Below are 13,037 nucleotides of genomic sequence, written 5' to 3' on the forward strand. Positions count from 1 at the left end.
AAGTTATAACAAAAACAAACCTCTTTTTTCCTATGTCCATGTTTCATTTTTTTGTACCTTTCAAAGACCACCTTTTTATATGTTGTCACTTTCTGTAATATCAAACATTTTTAGTGTATTCTCTGTGGTGCATACTGCAGTAATTCAGTAACAGTGATATTTCTTAAACTGGTGGAAAGTGACTGACATAATTTTTTTTGCCTTGTTTTTAGTTTCTTGGACAAAAGAGTGTGCTTACTGTGCAAAGTCTCTTCCGCTGGAGTGGAAGTGTGTTTCATCATGTAGTATGGGGTTTTACCCTGAAGAAGTACCAGGCCTACCCTATAAAGTCTGCAAAAGGTATGTGTACATTAAGAAAGAAAGAAATGTTCTTTACATTGCTGGTTTATAAAAGCTGCAGATCGCAATCTTATGTAACAGAAACTCCTAAGACATCACTTTTCTGTAAATTTGAGCCATATTGATCTACAAATATTAACTAATCCTTCTGCAAATAAGGAACATGCTGAAGTGACATTTTACTGCATGATGTACTTTTAACTTTTAGATTATTGGGGGGGGGGGCTTTTTATCCTGCGCACTTAACTGAAATTGTGTGCTGACATAGCAGTGTTGTAATTCACTGCAGGCTGACATTATACATGATTTTGGGATAAAGTAAAGCACTTTAACCAGATTTTGGCAAAGCATTTGACATGCACTTGAATTTCTGCCCAGACCCTACCAATGATGGGATAGCATAAATGATTTGCAGTAGTTTTGTCACTTGTTAGTCCCCTTAGTAGAAAGATTTCACAAATGCTATGCTGTTTTATTACTTAGACATTTGTAAAGTAGCATGCATACTACTTGTCAGAGTCCTGTGCCAGGAAAAGATGCACACATTTATTGCCATTGCGAACAAAGCCTTATTAAACCCGTATCTGGTTCACAGGTGATTACTAGGTTAATGGCACAAGAGCCTTTACAAGCCTAGACAATAATACCCAGGATATGATGATATTATATCTTAATTCCCCAGATATGGGATGGGGTAATATCAGGGTCCTTTGGTGTTGGAGCCCTTAGTGATTTTACAAACTGCTTCTATCCACAGGGGACATGAGCAGTACCTAGGAGTGAATTTATGGTTCCCCATCCATTTATCCAAATGCTTTTTGAAGAGAGTGAGGGATGGGCTTTGTTTTACAAAAATGGAAAGTTTATTTCATAGACAAGGTAGCCTTTGGGATAAGAATATGTCTCTCCAGCAAGTTCTGTTAGAGTCACAAATAAGGTTCAGGTCCATAAGGTTCAGGTCCATGGAACGTGCAGCCCTTGTATAATTTTTCTTGTAAATATGTAATCTATTCATCCAGGCTAAAACAGTGAATGCCTTGTAGGTCAGGCATAACTCACTCCTCAATAAATGATACGAGATGGAGTAAAGGGATAGGGTAGTGATGGCGAACCTATGACACGTGTGTCAAAGGTGACACACCAGCATTTACCAACATTCAAGTCACCAAAGAAACTGAATGAACAAAAAAAACGAAATATGAGACCCTGCACCACCCAGAGATTAAAATGGATTTTCGCCATGCATATCAGCACATCCATCTGTCAACATGGTAGTTGCACAGATCAGTTGACTTCTAACCACTGCACCAGGAGCTCATTTTCAAGGTACAAGCACGATATCTGCAACTGCAGTCTCCAGATGAGTGCATTTGTTTGAAATCATCTTTTGCATTCATTGCTTGTGTGAAGTGCATTGAATTATTTTTCTGCCGGGAGACCGTTCAACAACACTACTCCAGAGTTAAGGGAGTTATTAACTTCACAGACTGTTTCAATATACTGCCTTGAGATTTTGCAGAGGGTTGTGCTGACATTTTCTCTCTGTGGTTACACTTCTACAAAGGGCAAGTAGTTTGCATTTCTAAGCATGTGCCGTTTTACATGCCTCTCAACTCATGCTTAATCCCTCCTAAAACTGGAGACTTTTTGCACTTAATAGCAATAATTAGATTTATAGACTTATTTTACTTCAGAAAATGTATATTAATTCACATTCATTTTATTCCATTTGTTTTTTTTTTTTTTGCGGGGGGGGGGGTGCAGATGTTGAGCCACCCAGAAGGATTTCCTCACTACCATAGCTCCCTAGTGGTCAAAGTTTAGGTTACTATCTATCTGTGTTCCTAGTTCCCTCACCATTGGGTCTACTTTTAGAGATGTGCTATCAACATTATAATTTGCAGGGATATCTCATTTTTCAAATAGTGTGCTTATGCATTTTTTAGCATTTAGTCTCAGACCATGGTTTTGCCTTCATTCATTTGTCATTTTTTAGGCGGATTTGTTAGGATTTCACCAGCATGCATGGTTTTGGCATCATTCGTTTGTCATTTTTAGGCCTGTTTGTTAGGATTTCACCATCATTTGGGGATTCAGCTTACAATCTTCAATGAACTTTGTGAGCCAGAGGCCCCCAACATTGGCCTTCACTTCAGAGATGTATAGACCAAACAAGAGGGGTTGCAACATCAGAAGTGTATTTGCCTGTCTGGAGAATGTGTCTGGTCAGTGAGCCAGTTTGCTATCCATCTGACGATGAAGGGGGGTTTATGACTAACTCAGTAAGTTTATCTATGTTGCCAAGTGGGAGGAATGTGTTGAATGTTTTGGCCAGGTCTAGATAAGTGGTGTCGTTTTACCCTCATCCATGGCCCTGGTGACTTTCTTGAAGACGTCCACCAGGTTGAGCAGGCAAGACCTCCATTTTACAAAGCCAAAGTGATAATTCTGTCCATGACCTTGCAGAGAAGACTGGTCACACTTGTGGGTCTGTGGTTTCCTGGGTCAGTTGATGGACCATCCTTGTGCAGAGGGATGGCTGTTGCAGTCCTCCATTCCTCTGGGACAAAGTCTGTCCAGAGGCTGTGGTTAGAGAGTTTCTAGTGGGCCTGATAGATTCTTAAGCTACTTAAAAAGCATTCTGGAATGTTGTCGGGACAAGGGAGCTGGCAGGATTTTTTTGCAGGGGGGGTACAAACCCAGAGCCCCGCCCACCCCCAACGCAGCAATTTCAGTGTCCCATTACTTGACTATTTCTCCCCAGTTGCCATAGACACTGCTCAAAACTGTGTGCATACTGTTTTATGCTTTGCTTCTACGATATTACAGATATTTTGATTTAATTTACAAAGTTTATAGCACAAACTGATAGACATTTGACAGTGAAATCAGACTTTGCATTAACACTTCTCTACCTTTGAAAGTCACATTAACTGAAACAGCATTGAAACCCACATTCAAAGAAAATGTATCCGGCCATTGGCAGGTTAAGTTTACCTTTGGGCTGTTTTCAAATCTCTGGCCCCTTGCTCCTTGCACACATTTTAGGACCATGCAAAACTTCTTTAATACAATCAGGAAGCCGAATCAATTCTAATATATAATAATTGAATTATATCCCTTGTATAATACAGCACTACTTGATAGAATGTATTTTAAATTTATAGTTTTGAACATTTTCCCAGTAAGCAATGAAATAAAATATATGAACCAATAATGACAAACTGCCCAATTACATTTCAACCATAAAAGGTCACTCAAACATTTGTCATTACAGTCTGCCAATTTCTGCAGAAGTAAAAGTCATCTGAATAATTCCACATTAAAAAGATCTGAAACTAATGAAGATGTTGTTGCTATAAAGCAATTTGTATGTCAGTGTTTCATCTACAAATTCAGTGCCGGTTGCCCTTGAAGAGTAAATTGTCTGTTACATTAAACGAAATGGTAAGCTGGTATATTGCAATAGGGAATGGGTGACAGGCTGAAAAAAGATGTTCATAGTTACTAGGCATCTCATCCAAAGGAGGACATACTCAGGACTGTGACACCCCACCCCCTGAAAATACAAATGTACATGCTGTGTGAGTAAAAGCTACAGCCCTCTGTATCAAGATGCAAGTATGCTACCTGCTGTGCTACTAACACTGCTTTAAAATTCTATACCACAATAATGATACCATTTGCTAAACAAAACAGTTGCACATTTTAAGCAGACCTAGCATGAGCAGCAGTAAACATCTCTTCCCTTGAAGCTCACAATTCCTTGAAAATGCACTTGAAAATAAATTCCACCTGCTAACTCTAACTAGGTCATTTCACTCTCACACACACACACCTCAACCTGTTAGTGCAAGAAATCTGGACAAAGCCTAAAATAAATAGGGACAGTCAGATGAAAAATATTGCTCTGATGAACTTATAAATTTGCTATAGAACAAACAATATTTGTGTTAGTGTGCATTTTTCAAAAGGATATGAGACACAACTCAAAATGTTTGTCACTATTTAGCAACTGCAATCCTTTTTAGGTGGAATATGGGGCAATAATCTGGACATTCTGCAAAAAACTGGATAGCTGAGGGGTATACTACCTTTCTCTGATACACACACACACACACACACACACACACACACACACACACACACACATGCAATACCTGCCAATCTCTTAGCACAAGTAATCTGGATAAAGCCCGTTATAATGTTGGAGAAAAAGGCCCAAAACTAGGGGCACATTTATAAAGTTGCTAGAATAAAATGATTTGTGTTAGAATGCATTTTCTGAAGGATATGAAGTCTGAAACTGAAATGCATGTCATTATTTATTAACTTTAATCCTTAGCTCATTATGAAAAACAGACCAAAAATATAAAGCAGAAATATGGACATTCTGTGAAAATCTGTACATTTGAGAGGTATGACACACACATTAATCTCCCTACCTCCTTAGAAAGTGGATAGAACAAATCTTTTGGGTTTCTAATACCATGACAGGAATGTACCCCATTCCCAAGTCAAAGTATGATTACAGTTCATCATATCAGTACTGTTTCAGTCTTTGATGTCAGCCAAAAGTGCTCTTCACAGCACCCGCAATGTGCCCAGGAATGACTCCTCCTGCAATTTGTATGGTGTTACATGTATTAGTAGCATATCTAAATATGACTATAGAGTCTGTTTTATAAGATCCATTGCTCCTACTACTACTGGAACTATTTGGCTAGCTTTCTTCCACATTGCTCTTGTTTCTGCCTGCAAATCCTGATATTTTATGACTTTGCGTCTCTCTGTATGCAAGACACTGTAGTCACTGGGTGTGGTGATTTCAATGATCAATGCTACTTTTGTCTTCTTTTCTTGGACCATTATATCCATTTTTCTAGCAGCTATCTTTTGAACTGTTGGTAATGGGTGATCCCATATGATGCAGACTTCATAATTTTCTATGATGCTTTGCGGCGTATGTTGCCAGTGTTTTTCAGCCACTTCGTTACCATAATGTTTTCACAATCCCCAGTGCAGCAGTCTTGCCACATTATTATGCTTTTCAGTATGCAGTCCTTCTACCATTAGTATGCTGCAACGAGGTGTTCAACTGTTTCCAATTCTGTTTTACAAAACCTATATTTGTCTATTTCTTATTGTAAACCAATGTGTACATAGCCCACTATCTTGTGCCACCAGTATTAACCTTTCATCTATTGGTTTGAATTCGCCTCTCCTTAACCATTCCTGCTTTGGTTCCTGATCAGCATGAGGTTCTTCCAGAAGTTTTCTATACTTGCAACTATATTTATGCATTTTCCACATTTCTTGTCTTCTCAATTGGTCCTTCACCTTATATTCTTTTGTTTTTTTGGCACATTCAGTTGCTGCCTGGTTTTTATCTACTTGTGGTTTGATTTCCATTCTTGCTTGACGCCGACATGCTTCTGCTAGCCTAAGCAGGAAAGTCTTCTTAGATTTATTCTCTTCATGTTTCAACACTTTCAGTATGTTTGGGTCTTGTGAGATCAGCCTGTACATGTAATCAGTTTCAAGGAGGCCCATCCCATCTTCAGAATAGGGAATATATAATCTTGGTATGCACTGATTTTTTTTTTTTATAAATCATTTGGTGAGCATGAAGCATCCTTCTTGTTTTCCTGTCTAATCTATCCAACACATTTTGAGGTCAGTGAAACACTCCAAAATTAAGTTAGAACAGGATGAGCAAATTGGTTTATAGCATGGATTTTGTTCCTAAATGTCAGCACTGTTTTCAGGATTAATTTAAGTCTTCTAAACGTATTCCTAAGTCTTATTCACATTTGCTCATGTTTCATTGTTGATCCTTTATCAATTCCCAAATATTTGCACACTCCCTCTTGCTCAAGTTTTTTTATATCACATTGTTGTACCAAACTGATGTTTTCTTGGTGCTGCAGTTTTCCTGCATTAAAGATTGCTTTTGCACACTTAAGACTAAATGACATTCTTATATCATCTGACTTGCAGTTGTGCTTTCAGTTCCTTATGTGATGAGCCATACAGTTTTAAATCATTGACAGAGAAAATGAGAGGTCTATACACTTTTGCGTAGGAGCCAAATTATAGGGCAAGACAGAGTAGCAGCAGTGACAGAGAGTCACCATGGGGTATTCACCACTGAATTTTTATCCCTGGGATAATAATTTGTCCTTTATCATGGCTTAATTGCAAAGTGGTCTGCTACTGTTTCATGGTCACTATAATGTAGTTGACCAGTGTAGGGGTGTACCTTATACATTTTTAAGCACTCTTATCTATGAATGTGCGATTACCATCAGATGCTTTTTTGAAGTCAATCCATGCCATACTTAGATTCTTGCCCCTTTACAGTTTTCTAGTATGACTTTATTTAACAACAAATGATCCTTTGTTCCATATGACTTTTATTGCCCTTTTGTTCTATTGCCATAATTAAGTTTTCCTCTAAATGACTATCAACTGTACCAGCATCAATTCCAATGTAGAGTTTATACGTAATCAGAACCAAGGCAAGTTATTTGTCTACAATTTTTAGGGTAGTGTGCAAGTTCACTCTTAAGTAGAAGCATTGTTTTTCCTCTTCTTACTAAGTTTGTGTCTGTTCAGGGTGTGTATATACATAGTTCTTACTCATGGCTAAATCTTCATGAAAATATGTTAATACTTTCCACCAGACATTAGGTCCTGCATCTGGGCCTGGGAGTTTCCAATTAGAGGATTTTCTCAACTTTGTGTCAATCTCTCTGGCTGTTACATCATCCCATTTCATATCCTGTACCTTTAAACTTCTTATTCTTTGTTTTACTTCTTCTATCATTTAGTATCTTTGTTATGTTCCATGGGATCTTCATAAGTACTTCTTCAAAATGTATCTACTTCTTCTTTATTTAGTGGTCTGTTAATTGCTTTTACCTCTTTTCCCAATTATCTGTAAAACTTTTTTGGGTCATCAATAAATTGCTTATTTTGTACTTTTCCTTTATATTTATCTGAGTATCTTCTAATTTATTCTGCCTGTGCTGAAATTTTTACTTTATTTGTGATAGTACATGATAGATCCTGAGTGGTTCTAATACTGCGCATTGCCTTTATCACATCTATCTTTCTAAGTATTTTTGTTGATCTGTTCCCTCTTCTATACTCCAACAGAGTCACTCCTCGTCTCAATTGCTTTATAGTTTTCTCTATTACATACTTCCATGATGGCATTTGATTTCTCACCTTTCTTTCCCTCTACTGTGTTCTTGTGGTAGAACTTTATCAGTTATCAAATTAGCTGCACAGTAATATATCCTGTTTACTTCTGTTATATCACATGAATCTCTATGGACAGCCCTAATTACAGTGTTCATTTGTTTTATCAAACTTCTGACTTTTTGGGTTTTACTGACCTTCTGCAGTCTATTTTTGTAAGTTGTCTTACTGTGTCTGTCTATCTCTACCAAATCAAGCAACTCTTCTCTTGGCTCATTTTCTTCTAAACTGAGGACACATATTTTCCATTTCCTGTGAGCATTCTCTACAAAATTCTATAGCATCTTCCTTTGGCACATGCTCTTCAGTTTCATCCCATGTCATCCATTGCTCTGTCATATGGGAACTCATTGGCCTATCACTCCTCAACATTGCATCAGACTTTCCACAGTTTCCTGTTCCTTCTCTTGCTGTCCAGCTTCAAGTGAACATTTATACGGGTTTCCTCTGGAAGGCTCCAAAATATCTTCATATGGTATGTGATGTGACCAATTGCTTCCCACTTCATTTGGATGTCCATCGATCTATCCTGTTGTGGTGCTTTCTGAATTAGATTTTCTACACTGAATCCTTCACTTTGCAGGTACTCCATAACCTCAGTTTCTACTTCTTTAACTTCTCCATTACTATCTCCTTTTCTCCTTTTTCCATTTGTCTTTTTATTTTCTGTATTGTCAAGTTTTCCATGTCCGGATTCCTTTGCCTGTATGTGTCTTTAAATATCTTTGGTGCTGTTCTTTTTGTATTGATTAGTTCTACTTTCTCAATTGCATAGCTATTACACCATATTAAATCTTTTTCTTTCCTATGTCCATATTTCTTCTTCTGATGTCTCCTGACCTTCTTGTTTCTCCTTACTCTGGGGACTCGTTCCATCATGATCCTTCACTTCACAGGCATTCCATAACTTCAACTTCTATTTTTTTAACTTCTACTTTACTAATCTTCTTTTCTACATTCCCTCTGACATTTTTTATTGTGAAATGTTCCATATCTGGATGCCTTTGCCTGTATTTCTCTTTGAATTAATTTGGCTTTCCCCTTTACATAAATATTGCACCATATCAAATCTCTTTTCCATGTCCATATTTCTTTTTTTACACTTTTCAAAAATCTCTAGGTTTTGTTTATATATTCGCACCTCCTCAGATGCTCCTTTTTCCAAACAGATCAAAGTTTCTTAGTCTATACACTGTTTTTCACAAATCTGTTGTAGTAATGAACACAAACTTTTATTTGAGGCTTCTGACAGTTTTTCTTGTGCAAGTATTTTTCTTTCCTGTAATTTCTCTCTTAATCTTTTTGTATATCTTGTGTCTGGAAATTCTGTGCTTTTCACATAATAGTAACAATACATAATTTCCTTCTTACCCTCAATAGTCCACTGTACCGTCTTTATGGCTGTTCTTTGGCCTATCAGTTTTTGTGATTTTTGTGGACTGCTGCTTCCTTCTACAACAGGGGGGGGCATCCTCCTTGCTTTGTGTATTTGTTCCAGATTCTGGACATAATTTTACCACCTAAAGGCATCTTAGAAATGTCAACATCAACTCCCTAAATCCAAAAACTATGTGGACCACCTCCAAGCCTTGCCACTTTTCTTGGTGTCATAAAGGCTACTGAGGACAGATCTGTGCTATGCATGCATAACCTCAACAGATGTAATCCTGTCAAACCTATTGCACATTCGTAACTGCAATGGAGGCATAAACACTCACTCAACAGGTCTCAATCTGTACTGCAGCATAAATACAACATGTAGGAAGGATAGATATGTATCAAATAGACTCCCTCTTCTTTGGAATGATCTTCCTCTCCACATAAAGCAAAGTAGATCTCTTACTCTATTTAAACGTAATCTGGATGAATGGATGGGTAACCTCAGTTTCATTCCTGATTTCAGTAGACTTGTCCCTCTTACATAGGAACAACATGGTAATATTCTGCTTGTCTCAGGGTTACTAAAATGTAAGATATAAGGGCTAAAACCTTCATGGGAAGGCAGGGATAGATTTCTAAAGATCCTTACGGGTCAACAGACTAGTAAGTACCTATGAACCTGTTCTTGTTATTGTGGTATACTTTGCATTTCTGAACATAATTTTGTATATGCCTTTGACCTTGGTGGTAATAAAAAGGGTCCAGTTAACCTTCTTGGTGAACCAACATAATAAACTTTTACTAATTACAAATTAATCCTTTTATTGCCATCTCTAATCCTTTTGAAGTCCAAGCAGTCACCCCTCTCTGCTGTACTGAACTCCTTCCTCTTATCACTCCACTTAACTTTTGCTGCTTAAGTGGACGTCATGGTTTGATCTGCTTCTACTTGTATTGTGGATCCGGTTCTGAGATACTGTATCAGAACAAGGATTTGTCAATTTTCACTAAAGAACATCTCCCTGCACTATAGCAGCCTTAAAAAGATTTCACTAACACTCTTATTTACTGTCTTTAGGCTGCTGCTCTCTGTACTTGTGTGATTCCATGTTTAATTTCCAGGATTTTCATTAACCATGGGTACTGCAGCATCCTTTGCTTGTTCTGCTTGCAATCACCTCATGCAAGTGAAGTATTCCGCACTGTAGTATAGAAATGGATGGCGTCTCCGTGGATTTCTAGTGTTATGAAGTAAGACCTCAATGGAACTGTAATATTGAACTCATTCATGTAAAAATTATAAATTTTGTGGGTAACTGCAATTAAAAAAAAAAACCTTAATGTACTACATTGTTGTCATTTTAGGCCTATGACTCCTGTGGTGCAAATATAAATTGTAAGCATCTGCTGTGGCTGCCAAAAGTGTCTAACTTTACTGATGAACTGTTTCTTTTCATGAATGACAAGCTCACGATGAGCACTAATCATGCACAGTGCTGAAAGTCTATCATCAGTCATTGTACACCTTAACCAGGTCTTGACCTGTCTCAGCATGCTGAACGATCTTTCAATGGTGCAGGTAGTGGCTGGTAAGGTCAACACAATCAGAACTGCTTGCTTAACAGCAGGAAAGAAATTGCAGTGTTGAAACAAGTCAGCAAAGTCCACTGTTTTGGCAATATCTGGAACCTTAGTATGCCAATAATCAAACCAGTTATTAATCTCTAATTCCAAATTGATATAGTTCATTACTGATGGCAATTTGTTTTCTGAATTCTTCATGTTCTAGGGTTTGCATCATTTTAGGATGCAGATAAAATAAGTTGAACTGAGCAGTGTTACTGCTGGAAAAGCGAGACGTCAGTGAAGAAACTAATGTAAAGATAGGGAATATAAATACTTGTTCTGTAATAACTCTCAAAATCTATGCCTACTATGTTTGCTCGGTGTATTTATCGACTGCAAATCCTTGGCAACACTAACTCAATACCAAGTTTATCAGCTAGTGATCTTGTCTTACTGAGAATGTCATTCCTAAAGTGCTCTTCAGAATGGTTGCGGTAGTCCTTGAATATTTCAGTGAGTCTGTTGATGTGTTGTTGAGCCTTTACTATATCAAGTTAAACAGACTGCAACATCTGGGCAACAGGTTCAAGAACTGATGAATAATTTGCAATAATGGAGAGAAATAAGAAATGTGCACGAAGAGCAAGCACTGAGTAACATTATGTGCATTTTGTCTGGTTTCACCAGCAGTGCTCTTCTGAAGACCAGCCAGGCAGTCAAATATCTTCTCAAAGTTCTGACTAAACACACAAATGGATTTATATTTCTCTATCCATCGTGTCTCACACAGAAGAGGTATATGTGGCACCAATGCTCGTCGTTTTGGACGGTCATGGAAAAAGTTAATCTTCTTGATAACACCAACAGCACTACGTATTTCAGGAACATCATTCAGATCATTGACTACAAGGTTTAGTCTGTGAGATGTGCAGTGGATAAAGGCTGTTTTTGGATACTTTTCACGAATCTTTGCCTGAACACCATTCTGGATGCTTGCCATTATGGAGCAGCCATCATAACCTTGTCCGAGTAATTTTTCCAAGTCTAGACCATACTTTATGCATTCACTGACAATGACATTTGATACAGACTGTACATTTCTTGCAACAATAGGAACAAAACTCATAAACTCTTCTCTAATGCAATCACCATCAACAAACCGAATGCCCAATGACAACTGCTCAATGCCTGAGATATCTGTAGATTCATCTGCCAATACACTAAATCCAACTGCCCTGTTTGCTGCACAATCTCCTTTCAAATTACGTGTTCGCATTCTGTCAACAGCTCATTTTGCACCCTATGGGATGTGTACCATGCATTTCCTGCAGCCGTTTCACTGTGCTGTTTCACTATTGTATCGCCTGCTTCAATACGAAATCTAATAAGTCACAAAAATTTCCACCAGCGCCTTTTTTTCCACGGAGGTAAATGTCATGGGTTGCACAGTAAATGATGGTAGATAAAATTGGTTCAAATTTCTTTTGGTTCCATGCAATTTGTTTTGCTACTGCGGCATCCAGCTGTTGAATAACAGCTGTTTCTGGCTTCTGTCGTGTATGACAAAAATTGGAAGCATCTTCAGTAGAACCTTTGTGCCATGATGACTGCATGTGATTTCTTGCACACTTATTGAAGGCATTATATTTTGTGCACACACTAGTGATGAAGCTGCCTTGCAACCCACGGTGAACTGACTGAGAAAATAATACACAAGTTAAGCAGAGTGGGCCTTTCAAGAGAGGAGAATATGCAAGCCACGGTGAGTTCTGAGACTACCAACTATATCTGAATGCTCGCTTCTTGTCTGATGCATCGGCTTTGAAGTCGTAATTCTCTGGAGGGATGTATGGTTCTGTCAGCAACCTGAATTTCATGCAGTCATCAATTCTGTCTGATCTAATGTAATGGCCAATATCAGTTTCTGCACATACACTTTGTGGGGTCTCTTGCTGTTCCACAAACATAGCAGAGACGGCACCTTTCTCAGGACGTTCATCAACAGACCCAGCTATGTCTGTTACTTCATGTTGCTCGTACCTCGCTTTCTTACTAATCTGTTTGAAAATTTTTCTAATGTTCTCGTTGTGTGCCATCGCATAACCTAGTTATTCAACAATATAGGCAACCTAAAGCTTCCGATGGGCTACTACTACCTCTGCAGTCAATATGTTGCAGATCAATCAATGATGTTACTGAACAAAAAAAAAGTGTCTGGTATGGGAATAAAAAATTTCTGATGTGTTTCAGCTACACCAATGATTAACATATACATCATGCTAACCTGTAGAACAACAAAAATTAAATACATAAAACTAGATGACTTTTTCTTTTGTAGATGTTTATGCAAGGAAAACTTAGTACTACAGAAATCACCATCTGGACAGGAATATGTGAGTTATGCACAGTCTTCAGAGTTTTCCCAAATAAACCACTGCCATTTAACAAGATTAATGTCACACTACTCCGAAGACATGCATTTGGTG

At 37.9% G+C, this 13,037-nt stretch overlaps 1 protein-coding gene across 1 annotated transcript in view; it reads left to right on the top strand.

The window, feature by feature from the left end:
• Nucleotides 1-13,037, top strand: part of PCSK6 (proprotein convertase subtilisin/kexin type 6) — a gene marked incomplete in the record, with an annotated part of 1,289,931 nt that overhangs the window by 1,186,549 nt on the left and 90,345 nt on the right. The window contains 1 exon segment of the mRNA XM_044078680.1: nt 213-339. Within this exon segment, the coding sequence (XP_043934615.1) occupies nt 213-339 (127 nt within the window).

The sequence above is a fragment of the Protopterus annectens genome, chromosome 7.part1, assembly GCF_019279795.1.
Source record: "Protopterus annectens isolate FY-2018-M chromosome 7.part1, PAN1.0, whole genome shotgun sequence".
Taxonomy (NCBI): Eukaryota; Metazoa; Chordata; order Ceratodontiformes; family Protopteridae; genus Protopterus; species Protopterus annectens.